This window comes from Epargyreus clarus, unplaced genomic scaffold (genome assembly GCF_041222505.1).
Source record: "Epargyreus clarus isolate Ecla_fem2 unplaced genomic scaffold, WU_Ecla_fem_2.2 ptg000019l, whole genome shotgun sequence".
NCBI lineage: Eukaryota > Metazoa > Arthropoda > Insecta > Lepidoptera > Hesperiidae > Epargyreus > Epargyreus clarus.
The window spans coordinates 13,653,655-13,681,291 of record NW_027332227.1 but is presented as its reverse complement, the minus strand read 5'-3'; the positions used below and the strand labels follow the sequence as shown (position 1 = coordinate 13,681,291).

Sequence of the window (27,637 nt, the reverse complement as noted above, 5' to 3'; positions counted from 1 at the left end):
TAATTGTTAAATGTAATTGTCATTTAAACATAATTATTTTCCTTATATTCTTACAAGCTTTATTGTGTGATAGCTCAAGTAAATAAAGTTGTATTTTTTGTTTATTTGTTATCTCGAAAATATCGTTTAGGTAAATTGTTTGTGTACCCATACTGTTTTGGATCTAAACATAATACATCTAAACATATTACATAATTGTCTATTAAAATTATTTTACGCTGAGTTTAAAAAACCTGTTTAAACAACACTAATTTACCTATATTTTTCAAACATTTCTCAACAAATCAACTGTAACTGGTACATGGCACTTCATTTTCAAGATCGTATTCGCAGATGGTGAAAATAAACTTTACAGTCGTTCAAACTTCCCAACAATGAGGGGCGTTACGTTTCGTAACTTCCGGCAAGACGGAATGAAGTCAATTACTACTTTATTTTTGACAATGTACAAAAAAGTCAAAACCCTTCCAATTTACTTTAACAACATAATTTAAAAAGTCTAATGTTAAAAAAAAATATTCTCTTATTGTTTCAATAAATTTATGTTTGAGAAACATTTTAATTAGTCTTTTTTACTTCTTTTCGTGACCTGCTTTAGTTAAGTTTATTAAACTACAAGAAATTTAAAACAGGTTTTGAACATATCGTGCCGTGTAAGATATGCGCTTGAAATTACAGTTATTAAAAAATAAAATACGAATACTTCAATTTATTTACTTGTATTGTAAAAATGAAAGAGAAAATGTATATAGTAAGTCTAAGTGTGGCAATATTTTAAAATTGGTTGCATAGCATTAATATTTCATATAACAACATCGTATAGCATATTTTGGTAACATAAACGCCCTACCACTCTACCTAAAGATATTTATTGATATACAATGAGGGACGCAAGAAAATTCATAGATGTGTACGCATATGCATCTGTACCCTTACCATGAGTTTTCAAAACATCCCACAATTTTACGTTACGTTTCCGTTCAATTTTACGTTATGTTCCGTTTGCTTAGTAGACTGAGTAAACGTAACAATAAGTAAGTGCTCAATTCTTTTTGTCTACCTCACATGTTCGCAAAAAAGAGAGACACAACATTAAGCGCCATTTTGTCAATTTAGACATTTAATGTTACTTTACTGACACTATAGTTCTGATACAATTCGCTAGGGGCGCTGATTCGAAATTGAAAACAGTCATATTTGTCAAAACGTAAAAACTCATGGTAAGGGTACTGTACGCAAGCACGCGCATGTGAGTTATATATTGCGTGAGTGAATTGAGTGAATTCCCACGTTCGGGACTATACAGTGGAAACGGAGCGGTGGTGCGGAGTCAGCGTTCACACGGCACAGCGGCGGTGCAAGATCGGGTGTCTTCTTGATAATTTTGTTTAAGGCGAACTTCTAACTATGGTGATTAAGGCCAATATATAACATGTGTATGAAATGTGTTATTGTTGACACCTTTAAACTGTGTATAATATAATTAATTGTACAGTATACTGTGTATATTTATAATTAATTGTACAGTAGGAATTATGACACGTCAAAGGTACTTTATTATTTTCAACATGAAGCAAGGAGTGCTTTACTAACTCAGTAATTATCAGTAACACACGCGGTACCGCTACTACTACACGAAAGGTTTCAGCGTGTTTTTCCCCTTATTATAGTAGACCCACCCTGTAAGCTTTTAAAGAGAAGAATCGACTGGAATACGAAGTGATATCGGCGGAAATTTTAAGGAAAGTCGTGGAAAATATTATAAAACGGGCACAAATGATGGTCACCGTTGGTGGAAGTCATTTGAACGATATCATATTTTCTAATTAGCAAAAAATCTTACAGGTCCTGGTAAAGATTTCTATTACTCAAAATCACTCTATTACAAAATCACTCACCCCATATATTGTAATAGATTCTCTAATACACAAATAATATAATCAAAATTGACTGTGTTAAATTCAAAACAAATACATGTAAGTAGACAGTATACACTATGTAAAATTAAATACTTAATCATAAATCTTACCCGGTCCACAGCACAAACTCCACGTTCTCGGAGTGGCGTGTCCTCATGTACCGGAGGGCGGATTGGATGAGCTCGAGGGAGCTATCGCAGGAGTAGTCGCCGAACCTTCCCAGCGCGCGGTGGTGGCCGGAGCTGCCACGCTCGTCAGCTCTTCGACAGTCTGAAGACAAAGTTAGGTTAATAACTTCTTATATAATCGTGTTTAGTATTCTGTTTACCGAAGTAAAGGATGACTTAACAGCTTAATAACTTGAATTTCACAAGGAAATAATTAATAATAAATAATTGAAATAAAGAAATAATTAATGAAATAATAAAAGAACTGTACAATCATAAATAATGCAATTTTTAAAAACTAGGTATTTTACTTTTTTTTTAAATTTCGTATTTTAAAATTTCAGTAAGTATCAACCAAAAACACGGAAACTTCCTATGATTAGTAGTTTCTTACGACTGACATTTATAGAAATGGATATATGTATTTTGGGAAAGCTTTTTTAAGTACTTTTCACATTGTCTGAAGGCAGAAGAACCGTTCGTGGTGCAACTTCATAGTTAACACACACACACACACACACACACACACAAAATCTAAACAACTCTAGCCCAAAGAAATAAAAATGAAAATGTGACTAAGTAAATGTATTACTTATTTGGTTTATACCTACGTCTTCTAGTGTCGCCTTGTGGTGTGTACAGAGGGTCGTAGTGGAAGTCGGTAATATGCCAGAAGTAACCTGCAACAAAGGAAACCAGTCCGTCAGTTATTATTACACGCAATAAACCGATAGTTCTATAGCGTTGTGGAGTAGAATGAGGAAGTTTTAGAGGTATAATATGAGGCTGCTGATGTGGCATCGACATCACATGAATCAAATGCGCGGCACATCCATCCTTTACAAGCAGAATCACCATTTTTTTGCAGTACACATGTGAAAGCCGACATTAAATAAAAACAAAAATAATAACTAAATAACAAGTCGGATTCGCAGTGAGTCTGCTAATTAGGTACTCACACCTTCAATACACAAATTTGCCTAAACCTCAATGTATAAATCCATCTAGCCTAACAGATAGTAGTAAAAATTATATATTAATAGAAAAATATTGAAACTGACAATTTGTAAGCGCTACTGTAGGCCTATACAAAAAAATTATTTAATTTCATATAATCCTAAAGTACTTACAAACTCAAGAAACATTACGTACTAGAGCAGTAGGGTAAAAATACATTTCTTTTACACAGCTACCTGGATCCCGCTTACTATAATACCCTTAATCTCCTTCATCTAAGTTGCGCAAAGCTCTTGAACACGAAACGACAATTCATTTTGCTCTTACCAACGACGTCACTAGCCGAGATCTGAATCTCAATGAGATCTACAAACAAATGTTTGTTCCAGTTCAGGACAGTTCCTGCTACAATATTAAAATACACACATTCAAAGGAATTATTGAAAGGAATTAGTTCATTAGGTTATTGGGACTGCATACCAGCTGTTAAAAGTCCACTTAGGGCCTTAAAAAGACAATTATTCGAACCACACCATATTCGAAGGTGGTAGAAACTTATGTGTCTCGACTCTGGCACCACCACCGCCACACCTATTTCTAATATTTCTACCTATGAACATCAGTGTTAAGCGCTGCTGTGTTCCGGTTTGAAGGGTGTGGTAAAGGAGACATCATTTTTCGAGGTGTTCCAGCTTAGTTCTCAGGGGTAGGGTAGGGCGCATCTGTGGCCGAGCTCAGGTAGGTATAATCCTATCTGGGTATGGTTACAGTTGTACGTGAGCGGCGGTAACCACTTACCATTAGGTGGACTGCATGCTAGTCTGTCACTCCTCTATTATAAAATAAACTGTAGCTTTAGACTTCTTACCAGCTAAGATCTACAAAGGGAGGAGACACATAAGCGACATTGAGCTAATACATGAGCTACTTTTCATGTTGCTGAACATGCAGCGACGATCGATGACGACAGATGTCTACAATCGGCGACCTTATATAGGGGTCTTACGTGAAACAAGTAACAAATGCGTTTCCATTCACGAGAACTTCTATGGTCACTTCATATGTAAGTAAGTCAACTGGCATCTTCTTTATTATATAGGAGTAGCAGACGAACATGCAGTCCACCTAATGGTAAGTAGCTACTGCTGCCTATGAACCTCTGTAATCAACCCCAAATATGATTAGATATTCCTACCTGAGGTCGGCCACACATGCGCCGCTCTACCCCTTAGGAGTAAGCTAGAACGCCTCGGAAAAGTATGTCACGCTTCCACCGAAACACAAGATCTTGATGTGAAAATCAAGATATAAACGTGACGGCGATACCTCGTCGAATAAATATCACTTCTACCTTTAAAACATAAAAAGAGTTACTCACATTCATCCAACGAAACCTGAGATACTTCATAAGCATCAGTACAGTTCCCTCAGCAGCTGTCCACGAACTTTGAGTACAACCCTCGCCGGAGTTATGAGCAAAAACGACTGATTAATGACTCCACGACGAATATACTTGATCACACACTACACCTCCCCAGAGAATATCTTACAAAACTTTACTCTGAATTAACTTGCCTTTAACTTACTTGTAAGTGGATTCGAGTTATTCGCAGTTTCTCCTTTGGTTTATATTTCAATGAATTTGTTCATGTTTCAATGTAACTTAGTTTATGTGAATGTAAAATGAAGAGAACCTGACGCTGACATCGATTTTGTGATATTTTTTACCATTGAGGTACTTTAGCTTAAGCTACGACTCAATAACATCCTAGTTAGTTATTTTTTGTACTAAGCCTTCGCTATCTGTTCTTCTCTCCATGTGTAACATGGCTCTATTTCTTGTATTATAACAAAAAAACACTTAACATGTACTATGTGAATTATTATGATCGCTGTAATAATAGATACAAAGAAAAAACTTGAAAATAAAGGAGTATCTATATATATATACAGGGGGCTCATTAATAAGGTTCCAATCTTACTCGATAAATACGGAATCCTTACATGCCTGTTTTACATTTAATATTTTTTTACAATATCAAACAAGGATGCTCTCCACCCGATAGTAATTTGCCACCTCTGATAGGATTAGCGAATTATAATCAAGGTTAAAATAACCTTTATTGTTTAATATAAGATAATCTTCCAGTTTTAGTATGACAGCATGCATTACCTACTGATATTTAATGTATGAGGTCGTGGCAGGTGAGTAGTTAATCTGCTTGTGACTTGAGACGCCAGACTAATTCAGTATCTTAGGGTCTCATCTTGTTTGGTATTAATTTGGGACGACAATATGGTATCCATTGTTATTAGATCTGGCTTAATAATGTTCGTTAACTGTGTAGGTTCGACACAAATTGTCTGTAATATGGTGTCCCTGTTTGTGCATGTGTGTCTTTATTATGTAACGCAAATAATTTTGAAATTTGTAACAAGGTTACAACTAATAATTATAGTTTAAAAACTAAAAACCACGCTAAAACCCCACAAGGAAAATAGTTAATCCTGATTCCTGACGACCCTAATGAGGTGAATGGGATAAAATTATTAAAATCGTGTATGGTCACGGGTACTTGATAATTGTTCAAAATTTAAAATTAATCGGACCGTTCAAAGAGGGTACAAATCGGGTTCGAAGATTCCGTTACATACGTACATACAGATCGAGCTAATAAAAGCGTGGTAAAGACATAAATGAAAATACGAGTAATTTCAAAATCAGAACCAAAAATTTCTATTTTTCGGCGATTTTTGCATTTTTGGAACCGTTATAGGTAGACAATTAAAATTTTCACAATGCATTTACTTCGATGTGGTATGTTTTTTTTTTTATAATATAGGAGTAGCAGAATAAGGAGGTAAGTGGCTACTACCGCCCATGGACATCTGTAATCAACCCCAAATAGGATTAGATATAAGTACTTGAAATCGGCCACAGGTGCGCCGCTACCCCTGAGGACTAAGCTGGAACGCCTCGGAAAAGTATATCTCCCTTATCACAACATTCAAAACGGAACACAACAGCGCCTAACGCTGCTGTTATTAGGCAAAAATAGGTGTGGCGGTGGTGCCGCCGGAGTCGAACCACAAAAGGTTCTATCTATCACCTTCACCTTCACCTTCACCTTAATATTTATTATATGAAAATATGGTGGTACGGAACCCTCCGTGAGCGTTCGATTCGCACTTGGCCAATTATTTATATCTTACTAAACTTATCTAAACATAAGCGCGTTACAAGAAACAATCTCTCTGCCCTTAAAGTAATATTAATTTCACGGCATCAAAAGTAAGTTCATTGTAAAATACAAAATGGCAGGTTCGTAACTTTGAATGGGTTCCATGCAGTTATCAAGTGTGGCTGACGGTCGAATTAGCTGGCTTGTCTCGCTCCACAACTCACTGCAAATAGCACTGTTTAGTTAAACACGATTTTATATCACACACATTTTCTGTAATATTGTGTTCTTGTTTGTGTAGTGTGTATGTATGTGTAACTTTGCTAAATGATGCATATCGTTTTTAAGGATAAAAACGAAACCCTATTACTAAGCCACTGCTTTCTGTCCGAATTTCTGTATACAAGAGTATGCCATTTTTCAGTGCATTTCGCATTTTTGGAACCGTTATAGGTAGTAAACTTCAATTTTCACAACGCATTTGTTTTTATGGGTGCTATGATAAGAAATATTAAAAATAAAAATGAAATGAAAATTTGATACGGAACCCTCTATTTACCAGTTCGACTCGCACTTGGCCAATTATTGCTGTCTTACTAAATTTACAGAGATCAGGACATTAATACAAACGTTTGCCTTCATAAAGTACGGATATTAATTTCACGACATCAAAAGTAGGTTCCTTGTAAAATACAAAGGCAGGTTCGGAACACTTTGAATAGGTTCCATGCAGTTATCAAGTGTGGCTGACGGTCGCGTGCTACACGAATTAGCTGGCTTGTCTCGCTCCACAACTCACTGCAAATAGCACTGTTTAGTTAAACACGATTTTATTTTCTTGTCTGAATAATGTCTGGCCTTTTTAACACGCTATAAGAGTTTTTTTTCTCAAGGATAAAGGGAATTCTGCAATATTTAGAATAAACTGCAGATTTCAAATAGACCTGAGAGTAAGTGGCTACTGCCGCCCATGGACAAGAGATAAGACATATGATGAGAGTCCAACCTAATGTCAGTCCTGTTATAACACCATGGGACTAAATTGGAACGCCTTCTAATAGTCGTCTGCCGTCGTGGTATTCTGTGGAGGTTGTGGTACGGGAGACATACTGTCCTGAGGCTTTCCAGTGTAGCCCTCGTCTGCTACCCATATTATAAAAAACATTCATCATCATCATCATCAACAACTGATTACTGTCCCTCTGCTGGGCACGGGTCTCCTCTCATAATGAGAAGGATTAGGCCATAGTCCACCGCGCTGGCCAAGTGCGTATTGGTAGACTTCACATACCTTTGAGATTTTTTTTAATCTCTCAGGTATGCAGATTTCCTCACGATGTTTTCCTTCACTGTTTAGCAAGTGATAATTAATTTCTAATACGCACATAACCTTGAAAAATCAGAGGTGCGTGCCTGGGATTTATACCTCGGACCCCTCGATCGAGGGGCCGAGTTTCTTAACCACCAGGCTATCACTGCTTTTGCTTTAAAAAAAAACATTATAACTAATAAACTAGAGTATCAATACCGTCAAGCGTCTCGTGTGCAGTGAAACACGTCCCTCATACAGGCGCGCATGTTAAACTTCGGTTGACTAAGATAGTTTAGTCAGTTCGTTGATTTTAATTAGCGCCACCTGCCGCATAAGTTCTGAATCGGGGTGTAGTTACTATGTTTATACAAAACTTAGATCTTGTGACATGCCGTAACAAGGTTTCATAGACAATTTAGGTAGCAAGCATAAATATAAGGTATATGATAGACAACTAAATTAAGATACGATATATTTAATTTAGATTTAAAATAAAAATAATGTTTTCTTACAAGTAAAAGTAATACAATCGTTTTCAAATTAACTCTTTCATTTTTTAATAATAAAGAAGTAATAGATGATTATGCAGTTCACCTGATTGTAAGTGTTTAATTAACTAATTGCCTAAAAACGTAGGTATATAGGGTATTTATAACATATAAACAATTATTAAATGTCTGTCTGTCTGCTTGTTTGTTATCTCCGAAAATACCAATTTTCAGTTAGTTAATGTTATAAGGAGTAACATAGGCATATTTTTATTAAAAAAAATAATTATGGTCCCGTGCAAAACACATTTTTAAACACGGGTAACACCACAGAGCCTCTCGTATCTAATAAACTAGAATATACCCACACATTAACTGGCTAGCTGTCACCACACGCGGATTAGACCCCTCTAGGGAAATTCCAGCGGATTCATCCTAGCTGATATTAATTTTCAAAAAGCATAAGGATTATATCCACAAAGCAGTTATGTTTTAGTTTAATTTTTGTCGTCTACTGGCTTTAATATATTACGTTGGCAAATAGAAGTCTATAAACACTTACTGCGTTTACTTATGGTAACATTAAATACAGTTGCACCAAAAATAGGAATATATTACTTAAGTTTTTTAATTAGACTGAAGCTACAAACATGCATGTTGTTCATCTGATGGTCAAAATCACTACCCACGGTTATCTGTTACAAAGTCGATGTATTCGTAGAATGAAATCTACCAAGAGTACGCTCTGAGTTTTTTTTTTATAATATAAGAGTAGCAGATGAGCATGCAGTCCACCTGATGGTAAGTGGCTACTGCCGCCCATGGACATCTGTAATCAACCCCAGATAGGATTAGATATTCCTACCTGAGGTCGGCCACAGATGCGCCGCTACCCCTGACGACTAAGCTGGAACGCCTCGGAAAAGTCTGTCTCCCTTACCACACCCTTCAAACCGGAACACAGCAGCGCCTAACACAGCTGTTATTAGGTAGAAATAGGTGTGGCGGTGGTGCCGCCGAGTCGAACCACAAAGAGTTCTACCACCTTCAAATGAATATAATAGATATAATTAAAATAATAATAATGAGATTATAACGCTTTACATAGGCACGACTCTCTTAGTTTCACTGTGGGTAAATACCACAAAAAATGGACATGTGTGGATATACTAATACACATCAACACATTAAACATTTAGGTGCTTGCTTGGCCAGGGACTGAACCCTTACTGCTTGTCAAATTAGAATTATGATTGCGCTACCCGGGCTACCAAAATGATACAATATAAAAAAAAACATTGAGAATATATTATTTACTTCCGAATTTTCAGCTTGGCTGAAAATCAACGGAAATCAGGAAATCTTAAATATTTCTAATATGAAAAGAAATTCAAAAATATGTTTAAGATTCAAACCCCAGGCCCTCAGGGATCGGAAACCAAAATCATACCACTAAGCTTCCCCATATTAACGTCTCCATATTAACAAAACTTTGTAACCCCGCCAAATTGAACTTGTAGAACAAATTAGACAAGCGATTTGTATTGCTGGGAATTAAATCGTCTTAATTTATATAACGAGCCACGGCATGGAGTTACAAGGGAAGGTTGCCTCCAAAATTACACTTCCTTTCTCCCTTTGTTTGAAACAAATTGACTGTGAAATGGTATAATCTGTAATTTTAAATTTGATGCGTAACTGAACTGGTGGTTATTAGTAAAGCTGGTTATTTTTTTTAATATACCTTTTAGTTTATATTATTAAAAGTTGAGATCTAAATTCTTAATTTCATTTTTCTTGGCTCTTCAAAATAAGTGCAAAACAGTACTTCTCCAAAGCCGGTGACGTATTGAGAACCCCTTCGGTATGTCTATAGATGACGGTGACTACTTTCTATCAGGCAGACCATCTGCCTTATTGTAGGTTTAACTAAATTCAAAACGTATTTATGTTGGAATTTGTATAAAATGTTCTTCCTAAAAAAATGAACTAGTGTTGTAGAAAATACCGAAATGTGATTATATGACTTATTGTAAATTTGTATTTATAGCTTCCTCACATCAAAATTACAATAAGCTCCATACATATATTCAAGTGATATTTCTACACACTAGGTCAGTAGCACTAATGAAGCCTGTAAAGTCTCAGAATACGAATACAGAAATGAACAGAAACAATTCCAATAATAGGACGATGGCGATGCCGGGATCGAGTCAAGAAAACTAAAATTTTGTCATAGTTGTAGATGATTTGAAATAAATAACTTACAATTCGGACTTCTTAACCATCCAGGTATAATACCTAATAATATGCATTGTACAAAATTGGAACAAAACAACAGTCATACACTTGTTGAATTATAAATTCATAAAGCCGGTATTAAAACAGGAGTAGCTGGAAATGAAGAAGTTTAATTCATATAATTGTGAATACTGTACTGCATTCAGTAGTGCATATGACATTAAAATTAACTTTTCCATACAAATTGCAGTTGTTTTTTAATTTGTCCCGTGCTCGGGACGTGGCGAAAATATGTCATTTTAAAATAAATATTTTTGCGCTGAAATTCGTAGTATTTGTGACAGCGATGTTTTCGCTGCAGTAATTTTGTTTATTAAAATAATATTAAGTGCGTATAATTTGTGCAAGTAATTAATTAAATTCGAAATGACGACAATTTCATTTATCTCCACATATAGATAACAAGACTACCTAAAATTAAAATGCTGTATTTCGTTAAGTTTGTTGCCCGTTACTGAAAATCCATCCGTCCAATTTTTGCCTCGTAAAGATCAAAAGATGACAATGTATTTGTACGAAGAAATTGTTGATTAGAGTAGATCTTAGTGGTTCTAGTCTGAATAGTGTACTCAGAATTATTATTTAGTCTTTAAGGATATCAAACACATTTTCCATAATTTCTTGACTAAATTCTGATGAATTACTTCTTAAAATTCGTTATCAGCGCTGAAACCACGGGCACTTGATACAACTTTACTAACAAATCTAACAATAATATCAAATAGTAACAAATAAATAAGCAAAATTGGAGAATTTTCTCCAAGTAAATACGAAGAAACTTTCCTAATTATTTAAAAGATAAACATTTGAATGAAGCAATAAACAATGTTGTATTGTTTAAACAAATACAGATTAGGTAACGCTGCTGATATTTGAAGGGCAAAGGGTTTTCGAAATTTGTAGAACATTCGTTCTACAAATTATTACATTATTACATTTTTATACAAAATTTTCTAAGTAAAAAAGTATCAAAATTTGTATAAGTTCAAAAGTAGACAAAGAACAGAAAGACCAAAAGTAGTAAATACAAAAAAATTAATGAACTTCCTTTTGAAATTCGTCAGAATGACGTCAGATAATGAGTTAAGTTACTAATTGTAACCATAAATAAATAGATAAATCCTTCAACTCGACAAAAATTTAAAAAAATATTTAAAATGTTTTGTGGCTTCGATTACTCCGCCAACAAAATCTAGTTAAGAACCATTTCGATTCATCCAATAATCACATATAAAATCAGTACCTGTAAACAGAGGCTACACTTATATATCCCCTCTAGGCGTTTTTTTTTTTTGTATATATAATATAGGAGCAGCAGACGAGCATGCAGTCCAACATATGTAATCAACCCCAAATAGGATTAGATATTCCTACCTATGGTCGGCCACAGATGCGCCGCTACCCCTGAGGACTAAGCTGGAACGTCTCGGAAAAGTATGTCTCCCTTACCACACCCTTCAAACTATAACACATCAGCGCTTGACACTACGGTTAATAGGCAGAAATAGGTGTGGCGGTGCGGTAGTTCATAATCATTATTTTATTTACTATTTCCTTAAAAATTATCATTTTTCTTTAGTTTGTCAGTTATCATTACTTCCTGGAATTTAATCTTCATAAGGGACACTATCTGATAGTGGTACAATACAGGTGTTTATTTCACAAAATGAACTCGTTTGATTCCCGGCTAGAATAAAATAGTTTATAAAAAACGAATGAAGAAGTTTGATTTTTATCAAAATCATAACTCCTTTCGGCATTTTTCGTTAATCCTTATACTTTCCTTTCGGATTTTTCCTGATGGCCAATTTGAAAAATTTACCCTGAATAAAATGAAAAATATATATCATATAAAAAAAATGTAGAGCAGTGTAACCTGAACCAATCCGCGGTCCCAAAATTGATGTTCAATCGGTTTTAACATTAAATTTATCGTATTAATAAAAGAGATTCTCACTTTAACTTAATTAGTCATTGCCAACTCAATTAGCGTTCTTCAGCGGGTGCTACCTTGTAGAACAATTACAAGTTGTTTTAGGAACAAATTTGTTTTATCCGCTCTTCTAATGCAGTTACAGTAACTTCATTAGTATTGTGGTAACTCAATTAGATCTGTCTAAACTGAGCGGTAAATCTATTTTATTTGACTGAAAGAACAGCTCAGTAGTATGGGTTTCAGCTTGTCTTATTATTGGGAGTCCGGAATTCGAATCCGAGGTACACATCTTAAATTTGTTGATATTATTTTTTTCATAGTAGTGTCCTGTCCATCAACGGACCCAACTACCAAAATCTAGACATAGTCTATGACAGCTTAAAATTTAAAGACCGTAGCAACACCATTCCCTATTTCAGCCTAATATCAGCAGTGTTAAGCGCTGCTGTTGTTCCACTTTCAATGTTGTGATAAGGGAATCATACTTATACGAAGCCCTCCGCTTACTCTTGATCCGCAGAAGTAGCAACGCATCTGAGGCCAACCCCAGATTACAATCTAATCTTATCTAAGGTTGATTACAGTTGTCCTTATGCGGCAATGGCTACTTACAATCAGCTGTACTGCAGCTCGCATGAATATTAAAAAAAAATGGTCATCAGACAATCAAATTCAATGACTAAGGTGAAAACTACCATTTCTAGGATAGACATATTTAGTTATAACCTCTCTTAGCTCAATATATTTTAATCTCCATCAATCATCCTGTTATAATTTATCTAGTAAGCCCTACAGACTTGGCTCCAACCCGTAAAGGGCTGTTCACACAGAGATTACCAAAAGCTATTAGTGCAATGCAGGCCCAATTGTCTAGAGCAACCGCAAGGTTCTGTATTAGACCAAAGTGCAGTACACGTACACACTAGACATATACAACGTTATAATATTAAAGTATTTTTCACAAATAAATAAATTGTTTAAGATTTTTAAGGTGCCTTTTTGAGAGCATTGACCCGATATTGAAATAATAAACTAACTTTCACTGATTGTTTTTATGTACGGGTTATTTTTTGCCATACTTTTCACAAAAAGTTATGCTCAAATTTATTTCCAAAACGCTACTTTTTATTTCTATCTATAGTCCCGTTATAACTTGTTTTTACGAAAAATAAGTTAACACCCGTGAAAATTGCAGTTCGGCTATAGTAATCGTATTGAAAAATGATATTAAAATAAGTATTTAATAACACAAATTATCCTAATAAAAAATGATAGGATATAAGCCCATTTAACAAGCCCATCCTTCCAACGCCCAGACCGCAAGCGATTGCAGGGTTATGTAGTTAGAACAGCAAAGTTTGGCAGGATTATTAGGGGCAATTTAGGACTTAGGATAACTAGTTTGAATAGTTTTACACTCCTTTTATACAAGCTTGACAAGATAATCTACATCGTTAAGCTAAACTTTTTACATTCTATAATTTATTTGTATTAATTACCCAATTTTATTTTTAAATGAAATAAATATTTTTGTATCGAAATTTTAGGACTGATAATTAAAAATCTTAAACTTTAATACCGAAACTAACAAAATAAGCGAAAAGCGAGAATCTGGGGCGAAAGTCAAAGACAAGGTATTGATTGCTACAAGTCTATTATCGCGACGCAAACCCAACTGACTCCCAGACCGCAGCAATTGCACGGTTGAAAAGCTTATGTATACCCAGAATTTAATAAGAGAGCTTACAGCAACGTTTTATAAAAGTAAAGACAATTTCAAAGTTAGCTTAGAAAGTTCGTATACAGACTGTTTCAGGATTAATGGACTAACAAATAAGAATGTAGAAATTTGAGGTGAGACCGCTTTTTAGGGTCTAATTACAGAAGTCTAAAGGTGGTTGATCAATCACCATCAGGCACGTTTTGTTATTTTAATTTTATACGTATGTATGTATTGTATCTGTAAATTAGACTACTGCAACCGATACTCAATCTATCCAAATTTTGCCTACTATTCCACCTTATGGCTATCACCCGATATCGTCAATCATTAAGCTTTCTAAATTGTTGCCTACCACAGATCAATATTTGGTAGTAAAAATTATATTTATTAATAACTGACGTATGCAGAACTTATCAATCTGTAGTTGACAATATAGGATTTTAGTAGAGTTACACAATTCTTTAATTTCAAAAGCTACCCAGACCTACACAGGGAAAGTTATTAGCGGGGGCGTAAGAGGGTGGATCCGCGGGAAAAGCTAATACGTAATATCCCAATGACACGACCTTCGATGCTCAGCTACAAATTGTACCAATTACATATTCCGGGGCGGAACGCGTTAAATAAATTATTTCTATTACTAGGGTAGGCCTATTACTTTAATTCTACAGCGTTTTCTATCCATCCTTGTTTGGTTTTATAAAACGCCTCTTTTTATTTTACAGTTCTTATTTTGAGGCAACTATGTTATTATACCAATCATTGCGGGTTATTTGGATCAATTTGTTTTAAACGTTGTCATCAAATGTAGCTCACAAGCATTCGTGATAATTTCTATACTTATAGAAAATGAAAATGATCCAGAAGTTAAATGACGTAAATGAGTAACAAACAAAATTATTAATGGTACAAAGTTGATTATAACTTACTTCTATAGCATCTGTCGTATCGATTTGAAATATTAAAGAATAATGTAATATCTTGCTTTTCTCTTCTATGTCTGATACCGTTTTTAATCCGTATTTAATCTGAAGGTGGTAGAACCCTTTGTGATTCGACTGCGGCGTCACCACCACCACACCTATTTCTGCCTAATAACAGCAGTGTTAGGTGCCGCTGTCTTCCGTTTTGAAGGGGGTGGTAAAGGAGACATACTTTTCTGAGGCGTTCCAGCTTATTCCTCAGGGGTAGCGGCGCATCTGTGGCCGATCTCATCTGTCAATATCTAATCCTATCTGGAGGTGACTACAGATGTCCACGGGCGGCAGTAGCCGCTTACCATCAGGTGGACTGCATGCTCGTCTGCTACTCCTATATTAAATAAAAAAAATCTCTAGTCTCTTTCCTTCGGAACTCTTTATTTAAATAAAATCTGAAGGTTTCAATTAAATAAGCGATGAGATTAATACACACTTGGTAACGGAGTTAAGAGGTAGAAAAGGAACTTTTCAATAACATGTTTTGTCAGAATCCAAAATAAAGCGCCAAATAGCGCATAAAATAAGCCAAAGACGTTAAGAGCACCTGACCTTAGGCGCGAATCATAAATTAGCGTCACACAAAAATGATTTCATTCAAGCACCTTCCAAGGAAGCTTTCTATTATCCTGAACTTAAATGTTATTCACGATTCATCCGCTAGCCGTTCATTCTTTTGTGGAGAAACACGAGATTTACCACATTAATATTCGCCCTGATTTATTTCCCAGAGATTGTACGGAGTACTTCCCATTATTTAAGATAGCGGGATAGATATTACATTGAAATTTATTAAAATGGAATCTGCCATTCGTACAATTGGTAAAGAGCGTTCGGGGAAAAATATTCGACCCTTTGTGAGGTTAAAAGGTTTTACCTCCGCAACATATAAACGATCAGCTAATCTCACGTTATTACAGTTCTTGGAAGAGGTTTTTCAAACGGATCTGCTAAATGTTAATTGTTAATGGATTAATACCAGTAACTTGTTATTTACGAAGTTTTTCCTCAAAAATATTATGTTTCGACGCGACAATTTTTCCTTATAGCAACAGCAGGTTTTTCACATTTGTTTGTTATCTTGTTGGAAATGTGTTTAAAGCAGTGGTGCCTCAATGAGAAAGTCCAACTTAAGTTAACTTAACTTAACTTAAGTTCTCTGGGATGCTAATGTAATGCAATTGCTACATTTTTATGTTTAAATACTCATACTCAATGAATTCAAAGAGGTATTCCTCTTTGAATTCAGTGAGTATGACAGTGACAGCTTCAATTTCTTACAACAAATATAGTCACGGCAAAAGAGCCGTAACGCAGTCAATCAACAGTAATTCTGCCGTGAGTAAATTCGATTTGAAAGGAATAAGCCGTAGCTAACGGTGTGAGGCATCACGAAGGCTTGCGTGATAGACCCCCCGCTACCCCACGCACACCTCCACGCGGACCACATAATAACCCCCGTTGATTGATGAATACATCCCTTCACGTCAGTTCGAAGCTTAACCACAGTTAAAGAGGAATAGTACGTTACTCATAAGTAGGCACTTATTATTTTGATTTTTATTACCTGATTTCCATAAATACAAAATAAAATAGCAAAAATAGATCAGTCTTTGAAACGCGGCCTCTCCATCGAGTAGTTTGAAATTCCAAGCACGCATCTGACATTTCAAATTATGCGCGTATTTGACACTAATTACCATGAAATTGATAACTAATAACATAATGAGATAACCTACATGTGCGAGAGTTCTCAATGATGTGTCAATTCTACTAATTCTCACTGAGCATTCACTCTGAGAGGAGACCGGTACCCAACAGAGGGACAATAAATCTTTTTACTATCGCTGTTAAGGTAAAAGACAATTGGAGTGTTTGTTTTTAATATTGAAATAACCGCTTTTTACTACAATCATGTGAATATACATACGGTACATACACCAAAATAACATTCTTTACAGTTTTTATCTATCTGTCTGTTTGTTCTGGCTAATCTCTGAAATGGCTGATCCGATTTTGACGGGACTTATATTGGCAGATAGCTGATATAATGAAGAGTAACTTAGGCTACTTATATTTTAGAACTAGCTGTGCCCCTTTTCTTTTTAACGCGAGCGAAGCTGCGGGTACTGCTAGTTTCAAATATAGCTAAATATTAAGTTTAAGAACGATATAAATAAAACGTATGCTTATATAAGCCGCCTTACGACTGTAAGTAATTATCTAAACAAACCTCTTGACTTACTGTTCCGTATTTACTTAGCTGAACTGACATTCACTGCCGACTTCCCACAATTGTTGCTTGATGTAGAATTTAATTTATGGCAACACTGGGACACGGTGACTGATTCATCCTTATCTGGCTCGCTTGTTTATTGGGAGCATTAGTTTTGATGGAGTCGTGCTATTGTTGTGGGAGCTTGGCGCCACGAGGTACTAATGTGGATCTTTACAGTTTGATATGAAGCGGCGGTGAGAGATGATTAATGGCTTTATTTATTAAGAGTTTTGATCACGGCGCCACTAGTGTAGTTTGGCTAAATCCTTGTCTCTTTTCTATAGGGAATCGGTAGCGTGATCTACAAAGTCTGTTTTTACTTTTTTAAGTATTTAGTATTTTAAGGCATATCTAAATATTAATATAATATTATGTATTATTCGTTCACTTATCTTATGAATGAGTTTAAAGGTTGGGAAAAATGTTCTTTTGACGTTGCAGATTAAATAATTTTAAAATTTATTGTCACCTAATTACTCCTCTACCGTTACACCCAACCCATCCACCACTCGCCGAAGGATGAAGTTCCATCCACATCAACTGGGCCCGTGGCGGTCCACCACGGTTCGGTTTGAACGTTCATTTTTGCCGCGTACATGTAAAATGTGGAATGAGCTTCCTCCTGAGGAACTACCTCTATGACTACTACTATGACATAGGGCTCTTCAAGAGGGGTGTAAAAATACCTCTCCATCAAAGCCGGCTATGCATTGGCGATTCGTCGAATGTCCATAGGCGACGGTGAATGCTTTCCACCAGGTAGCCCGTCTGCCTTATCGTTAGGTTACATATGAAAAAAGTGTTAAGGTTATAAACATCTGATATAGAAAATACCTTACAATGGTTTTATTGTAAGGTACACAATCACTAGTGATTGTAACAATTAATTTAGTGAAAAACAAAATTAAATTTAAGACCTAAATAATGTTAAATACTTCATAAAAATTTTAAACTACAACAATCTGTGATCAAGATTACAATAGTAACGTTGAACCTGATTGCACGACTACTTTAAGCGACACCAAATAAAATTACAACAACATTTTTTTCCGAGACGTTCCAACCTAGTCCTCAGGGGTAGGGCGGCATCTCTGGCCGACCTCATGTAAGAATCACATCTTATATGGTGTTATTACAGATTTCCATGGGTGGCAGTGGCCACTTACCACCAGATGGACTGCATGCTCACTTGCTGCATCGATATTATCTTAAATATAAAATTCTCGTGTCACAGTGTTAGTTACCGTACTCCTCCGAAACGGCTTTTCCGATTTTCACCAAATTTTATATGTACTCGTATATTCAGTAGGTCTGAGAATCAGCTACTATCTATTTTTCATACCCCTAAATGATAAGGGTTGTTCACCCTTAACATGTTTTTATTTATATGGCAACACAACGTTTGCCGGGTCAGCTAATAATATATAAAAATACTAAACTACAACAATCTGTAATCAAGACAACAATAACCATTTAACACTAAGCATAGCACGACCTTTTACTATTATACTTATTACTTAAAGTAACACCGACTAAAATTACAACAATCCGACAATTCAAAGACTAAAACATAAACGCATTAACGTTTATAGTACTAAATTCAATAGAATAACGCGAGGGTGAGAGCACGAAGGATAGACGACATTCATTAACTATTCCACTCCGGTGTCTTTATTCCGTTTAAAATCGAATTTCTGTAAGTCCGGAATGGAGATGCCCGGAAAGCTATTATTCAAATCGTTGCATGCTTCGATTAATTGTTCCAAGTTGTTCCTTCGGTGCTATCTAATAATGTTCATGATCGCTTACTTTATTTTTATTACCTCGTTTATTATGCTTTCTGTTTTAATTATCTACTTTAGTTCCACGATCTAATAGACTTTTTAATTTTATGACGTTTTTATTTTTTATTAGTTCTTACGTTGTTGATCTTTTATGTGATAAAATTTTATTTATGATCAATAGTCTAGTAAGTTCTCTATTCAGTTGTAACAATAGTCTCTTGCCCATTATTAATAATTAAAGTAGGGACTATTTGTCCAATGTCGATCTTTGGTATGAAAACATTAGACAAATTGATTATTATTATTTAGAATAGGCGTAAATCTAATTTTCATATTGAAAACTAATGAGTTACAATCAATAGTATTAAAACCGCACTTATTACTTAGTAAGTAATAAGTGCGGTTTATTATTATATATTCATAGCCCTTGGATCCCATCTTCTAGGAAAATAGGTTAATACTAAATTATTTCACATACTGACGTTAAAACTATCTCTTCAATCTAAACTACGAAAACCAATTTAGAAAGTTTTGCACCTGAACTAGTGTGTTATTCCGGCATAAATAGGTAATGTAAATTATATACAACGAAATAAGTACGAGAATGTTGAGGTCTGGACTATTTAAAGTTAAAAGATTCTAAGGGTTTTACCACAATGGATAGGAATAATTAGGTTTTTAAAGACAGTTGAATGTGAAGGATAATTCGATATATGACAATAGTATCAAAAATTATGTCGCTTGAAAAAATTCTAATAACTTTAAAATTGAGGCCAAAAAAGTGCCCCAAAATAAGGCATATCCTTAATAGAAGATTATAATAAAGAATACACACAATCTGAAATTTTTAAAATTTAATATGACATCAAATCACGTGCGTGGAAAGTTTTCACTGTTTGCAGATAAACTGAAGAAAGTCGGTGAAAATGTGTATAAAATCGATAAGAGCGATCAGGCAGATTATAGGGCGGAAAACGAGTTCCGATATAGACTACGTTTCTTGATCGAGCGTTCCCGGAAGCATTGCTTCGATGGAGTTGATTCAAGTGAGGCTTGATTGTTACATTGTGAGTGAGTGGAGTTGAAAATATTCGAGATGTCATTCCGGTGTTGAACAACAATCTTGTCTAGTCCCGTATTCTTTTGTTTAAAAAAAAATCAGACAGAAAAGTATTAAAATAGAATTTATAAGACATCTTCTGACTTGTTGGTCTCTCTCTAACAGCACGCATGCCACGTGACGACGTTTATACTTTGATATTAAAGATATAAAGATTTTATTAACCCATTGAAGAAATCAGCTCATGCTGATAAGTGAGAAGACTCTTTGGCAAAGGGAGGTCACCCGCTGGGCTAGGTGATCACGTCTGGGGAGTGGCCGTGCTCCGACAGTCTCAGTTCGGAACTTGTATATATGCGAGATATTTAGAAAATTTCGATAGCGTGATTCAGAATTCTCGTGGCGCCACCTCTTGACGAGTAGCGAGAAATAGTCACAACTCCTTAAGACTTGATAACTACGAATAGGTGAAACATAATAATATTAATAATATCATTAACGTGACGAATGCAGAAGTGGTTATATTTCAACAGAAGTATATGCTGCACCTGGGTTACTCGTATCCTAACCTATCGGTATATGGTGATGCATGCTCGATGTACCCGCGAAGAAATGCCTACGACGACGGTAGACAGTGAATATTCTACGACCAAGACAAACACATACTTATAGTATAAAACAAAATAAAACAAGTCAAAAATTACGAAGCCGCAGACAGACATGTATAATTACTTAAAAGTAGTGTTCCGAAAGGCGCCTAATTCTGTATAATTAAACTTGCAACATTCCGTGATATCCCCAAATGCCTAATAGCGAAATCGTGTCGTACATGACACTAGCGATAAATAACTCGGTATAATGCTTCGAATGAGGTAGTAATTTTCTAATAGATCCAATTTATAAATTTATCAAAATTGTTATTTATTAAAATGATTTTGTGTATAAGTAATGTTTCTCACACAAACATAACAGTTTATATATTTTAACCTCAATTTATCTTTTTTATAACAATACCTTATTTACAAGTGTTTATTTAAAACTAAAATAAGTCGTGTCACCTTGCCACAACTTATTTCTCCTCATAAATTATTTTTATATTCTTGTACATAATTACTGAGGCAGCAATAACTATTCCATGAATACTTAAAGGAGAATGCCCACGGGTGGAATCGCCATCTAAGTTGTGTCACAACTTCATGAAATCAGTAATTCCTATTATTAATTAGAACAATGTTTGTAAATATTCTTTCCGGATAAAAAATTAGATATAGCAATTAGATATAGCGAGAAATTATGGAAAATCCATCTCGTCGATGCATTATTTGCGCTAGCAGTCGCAGTGTGCTGTTGTGCATACTTGATGGCCATCACTTTGTATTCGATAATTATCAAACATTGATTGCCATTGCTTTGTTAAAATGAATAATCATATTAGTACCCATTATCTTATATAGCTAAGTATTGAAAAAAAATGTAAATAAGCCCTTAACGACTCCTTAACAATTTAGAAAATTCTAATTTTAGTGTTCTTTCATTACCAGATTGCGGTTGAATGCCAAGAATTATAAATATTTTTATTTGTAATTAAAAGTACTAAAATCAAACTAAAATTAAGCACATTTACATTACGGCACAATAGATTAGATAGCGATTCTGAGTTCCATAATTACTTGGGCAATGTTCTTTACTGAAATACTACAGCTATATTGTCAATTTAATTGTTTACGTATTAACGAAAAGATAACCGCAGATATAAGCCCACAATTAACAAACTATCATAAACCACATAGAAACACGTATAATTACTTAAAAGTAGTCTGCGGAAACGGCCTAATTCTGTATAATTAAACCTTTCGCTACATTCCGTGATATTTCCAAATGTCTAACAAGGGAGCCGTGTTTCGACGCGAATACGCATTACACATGAGATTTGGAATATATTATACGCTGTAATGTTCGCTGTGATGTAACGTAATGCTGCATGAATTAAAAAGCGTATAATTTTTCAATTTCAAACAGTTACTAAGCCTAGATTACAAGCAGAGCGATCCTCAATACCTTAAGGAACCGTCAATGTGTTGACTAAATATGTAAGAGATGTATTTTCTAAAAATGAATATGAAATTGCTTAAAAACAAACAGACTAATTGTACGAGTTTTAGGTCGCTGGTTTGATCCGACATATAATTTGGAATCTTTGTGCGCTAGTGACGATAGTGTAGGTGAATAAATGTATAAATACCGATGAGTGGTGCGCAGCTCCCTTGGTTGTCCTTGTTGCACACACACTCCCGAATAGGTCCCCAGGACCCCCGTAATAAATATAAAGTATATAATACATGTCCCGTGACGAATTCCGAATACCGACTGTATCTAATTTTCGCGTGAGTAATGAACGAAACGTCAACATTTAAAATTTATTCTTTTTATTTATAATTACAATACAATACAATACAATACTCTTTATTGTACACCAGATTTAGTAACAAACAGAAATACACAATAAAAAATAATTAAAGGTACAACTGGCGGCCTTATCGCTAAATAGCGATCTCTTCCAGGCAACCGTTTACAAATAGGAAGAAAGTAATACTGTATAAAAAGAGATCCAGGGTAGGGGTGTACATATGTATAATGTAGCGAGAGTTATATTTTAAATATATCAGCAGCTAGAGTAGTAAAGAATGGAAGAAAAGGAAAGAAAGAGGAGAATACATAAAGTAGGAAATAATAGAATAGTATAAAAATAACAGAGTAACTAGGAAGCAGATTATAATGATAGATAAAATTCTTTTACCTGATTTTTAAAAGAATCCAGTGACTGCGCACGTCGGATAGTAATTGGTAAGGCATTCCATAGGCGCACAGCCACTGAAGTAAAAGATTTACTAAAGAATGATGAAGAAGAAGAAGGAGTTAATAGGGAAAGGTTTTTATTGGAGCGCAGTAAATGTGTATCATGAGACAGATGCAAGTAATGGAAACGCTCTTTTAAATAATTAGGTGTGTTAGGGTTAAACAGGATGCAGTATAAAGCAGAAAGTATATGAGTATTCCGACGAAGGCGAATTGGGAGCCACTTGAGTTTTTTACGATACTCAGAGACGTGATCATATTTACGAATTCCAAATATGAATCGGATAAATAAGTTTTGGATACGCTCAAGCTTATTTAATTGCTCCACGGTTAGATCTAGATAGCAAACATCTGCATAGTCAAGGATAGGATGCAGTAGACATAATGAAAGCGAGATTTTCGTCGCAATTGGTAGGAAATTGCGAAGCCTCCGGAGGGATCCCATGGCCGAAAACACTTTCCTGCTCACCTCGTTGACCTGAGGAACCCATGAAAGATAGCAATCCATGTAGATACCTAAGTTTTTCACTTTTTCTCTTAGAGGTACGTGGATGCCGTCAAAGAAAATTAAAGGTAGATGAGCAAAATCCACCTTATGCAATAATCTAGAGCTACCAATTACAATAGCTTGGGTTTTTTCTGGATTGACTTTTAATCCATGCAACTGGCACCAGTTCGAGATACGAGTCAGATCAGTATTTATAATACCGATGGCTTTAGGTAAGTCATCAATCGGGGATTTATAATAAATCTGTAAGTCATCGGCATAAAGGTGGTAGAATGAAGATAAATTATGAGATATTGAATCGATATAAATAGAAAAGAGGAGAGGAGACAACACGCCACCTTGCGGTACGCCAGCAGTAATGGTTGACCAAGTTGAACAGCTGTCATTAACCATTATTCGCTGTCTGCGCCCATACAAGTAACTCTGAAACCAGTCAATCACAGCCGGAGATATGTTAAGAGACTGTAAAGTAGCAAGCAAGATGTCGAAATCCACTGTATTAAATGCATTGCTAAAATCAAGTAATGTTAACACAGTTACCTCCCTCCGGTCCATTCCCAAACGGATGTCGTCCGTAACTTTCAGTAAAGCTTCAGTAAAGTAAAGTTTCAGTCGTCGTACTATGACCAGGTCTGAAGCCGGACTGGTAAGGATTTAGAAGATTGTGCGAGGAAAGAAAGGAACTAAGCTGGTTATATATAAGACGCTCAAAAACTTTGGATAGAAATGGAAGGATGGATATTGGACGGAAATCGGAACAACAAACAGGACTTGTCTTTTTAGGTAAGGGAATAATTTGAGCGTCTTTCCATACTGAGGGAAATAAACTACGGGAAATAGAATAATTAAGGATGTATGTGATGACGGGTGTTACAAGATCTAGGATGGGAATGATCATATTACGACTAATGCCATCACTGCCAACGGAATCCGAATGGATTGAGAGGATACATTTCTTAACATCACGACTGTCGAATTGACTAAATGAAAAAGCGGAATAGTCAGGAGCGGGCCGTACAGAAAGAGTGTTCAAAGTAGTTTGTTTCAAGTTGCTATCAATGCAAGAAATAGTTGAGAAAAACTGGTTAAGACAGTTGAGGCTAATATTACTAGGGAAGGAATTGTTACGCGGTTTCCCAACTCCTAGCGATCTAAGAAACTTCCAGACTTTTGCCGGATCTGTATCTTGAATAGAATTGTGAATATGGCGTCGTTGTGCAACTCTACACACCTTATTGCAACGATTCCTAATGATCTTATATTTTAGTTGGTTTTTATTACTAGGATCTGACTTGTACCTCGACTTGGCGTTGTTCTTCTTGGCGATTATTGCTTTAATCTCCTCAGTCAACCAAGGAGCAGGAAGATGACGGACACGAACAGGACGAACAGGGGCATGCAAATCAAGAATCTGCACTAGAAGAGAGTTAAAGATAGCCACCTGTTCGTCAATGTTGTCAGCACTATAAATGGGGCTCCAATCAGCTTTGGCAATATCAGAACGGAAAGCGTCGATGTCCATGTTGTTAAAATTGCGCCGAAGAAGTATCCTTGACTTAGCTTTGGGAGGTTTTAGTTTATAAGATAGAAAAATGAGATCATGGTAGGAGAAAGCGTCAGCAGCACATTGACCATGCTTAGATACATGGTCAAGAGAGGATACAAATATCAAGTCAAGAAGTGACGGGATAGAATTTGGAAATGAGTGAGTTGCAGAAAGAGGTAGAATGTGTAAATTGGCTGCTTCTGCTAAAGATTTCAGACGAGTAGCTCTTATGTCGTTTTTAAGAAGGCATGTATTAAAATCTCCCATAAGTATGGAGTGAGAATAAATGGGACAAAGATCTTCCAAAATTTTTTCGAAAGAGGAGAAGTAGTCTACATTTAAAGAGGGACTATAAAATACTCCTAAGAGTAACTTGGCATTGGAGAATAAAACTTCGACAAAGAGACACTCCGCTTCACTTCCAGGTTGAGATAATGTTGACATATGGACAATGGAAAAGGGGATGTGTGAACGTAAATAAATAGCAACACCGCCACCGCCCCGGCCAGTGCGATCATTGCGAATCAAGTGAAAGCCCGGAAGTGAGAAAGATGTAGATGGGAGGCATGGTTTCAACCATGACTCTGAAACAAGGACTGCATGAATATCTTTGCTATCAAAAGTACTAATGAGATCGGGGTAATGTGCTGGAATACTCTGTGCATTAATGTGACAGACAATGAAATTTTTCTGCAAATTACAAAAATGAGTTTCTAACGTGGTATGTAGGGAGGAAATGCTTTGAAAACTGTCATCGCTGCTTAACTCGTCGGAAGATGAAGAAAAGGATACATAAGGCAAGCTATCATTACTACTAGTTGCTGACATAACATGAAAATAAATATTACTATTAAACTACAACTATTATACTAAAAAAGGCAAACAATATTAAAATAATAATTATAACAAACAAACATTAATCATTTAGGTCTAACACCTACCAGCTACATATTATGAATCACAGGTAATATGTAACTAAAATATAAACATAATACAAATACTGAAATACACTACGCTTTATAAAATTACTAATTAAAAATAACAATTAAAACAATAATGGTAATAAGATAAAGAAAATGATAAAACGGAACGCAATCTACATTGGTAAACACTAAACGTCAGGTTAGACAACTAACAGACGTCACCGCACTGGGCACCGTGAGGCAGTCAATTGACAGCACGTCAGTTGTCGTTGTCATTGTCACAAGTCTCACAACTCAAAAGTCAAAGTACTATAAAATTGTAAATAGTTGTATTTTGTTATTTTTACCCACATAAGAAAATTTCGAAGAAACATTGCAAAATATCGCATCCAATGGTACGAATAAAGACATTCCAAAAGCAAATAGTGATGTAAACAATTGAGCAGTGAATTAGTTGTTACCAACAGTGCAGAAAAAAGTAATGTAATGAAATAGTAAGAAAAGAAACATTGAGAATACATATCATTACTTCTTCTGGGTTCTTTTGAGGCGGGAAGCAATCCGGTCCTGCTTTTGTGCATCACTGGTCGTCTGGGCCGGGGAAACTGAAGCCGGCGCTTTGGGAACGGCATCAAGACCCACCAAGCTGTCTACTTGGTGGCGAGAGCCATCCGCCGCCAGAACATGGATCAGGCCGTCGCGAGTCCAGCATTGCTTGACACCATGCCGCCGGCGAGCCTCCATAAACACAGCATGCCTAGTTTGAGTCAGAAACTCAGACAATGTGATCCCCGTGCCCCTGAGTTTGGTTTTTGTAAACCATATTTTGTCACGCAGAGGAGCTTCACGGAATTTAACAATAACTGGTCGCGGCCTCTTTTCCATGGGACGACCCAACCGGTGACAACGACTAATGGAGGCTGAAGAAAATGTAGATATGTTGAGTTTATCTCTCATAATCCCAGCAACAATAGATACAGTATTCTCCGACTTCTCCTCAGGAATACCGTGCAACAGAAGCATTTTTTGTCGTGCCCTAGTTTCAACACGGTCCATCTCATGTCCAAGGAATTCCACTTGTCGCTGAAGGGTGCTTAGGGCTGACAGGATGAAAGTTTTAAAAGCTGTGAACTCCGACGCTAAAGAAGTGGTGGACACCGCTGTGGGACTGGTCTTCTTTAATTCCTTCTGGAACTCGTTCATCCTGTTGTTGAAAAGCTCTGTCATCTCAGCAAGGGATTCTTTGACAGACTCCATATTTTCTATGTCAGAGTAGTGATCAGTGTAAATCTTGTTGTTTGTTACGTGGTGTAAATAGAAGTTGGAATTATTTAAAAGGATTATAAGCTGGTAGGTACTAAACCCTTACATACACTTATGTACACATGTAGGGATGTTTTAATATTTTAAATTTTAAATTACACTTAGAGCTCTAAAAACGTGTGTTGTTAATTTCACTCCTACCCGCGAAAAAGTTATAATTAGTATTTAAGCCAGTTCTGTCCGAAATACTGAACACTAAAATTTGAAACTAAACACACGTATTCCATTTACCAGCATCATTAATTATCATTGATACATCACTGAAATACCACAGATAAGCGCGAACATTTATTCAAAAGTAGTGTTCTGAATACCGCCTAATTCTGTATAATTAAACTTTCTACAACATTCCATGATATTCCCAAATGCCTAATAGCGTATTCGTGTTATACATGAC

General features: G+C 35.7%; 1 protein-coding gene across 1 annotated transcript in view; it reads right to left on the bottom strand.

Moving 5' to 3' along the window:
* The window catches only part of LOC140750445 (cyclic GMP-AMP phosphodiesterase SMPDL3A), an 89,264-nt gene that overhangs the window by 12,345 nt on the left and 49,282 nt on the right, over positions 1 to 27,637 (bottom strand). The window contains exons 3-4 of the mRNA XM_073083970.1: positions 2,698 to 2,766; positions 2,030 to 2,189 (exon numbers count right to left, since the gene is read on the bottom strand). Of these exons, the coding sequence (XP_072940071.1) occupies positions 2,030 to 2,189; positions 2,698 to 2,766 (229 nt within the window). The remainder of the gene's footprint in view (positions 1 to 2,029; positions 2,190 to 2,697; positions 2,767 to 27,637) is intronic.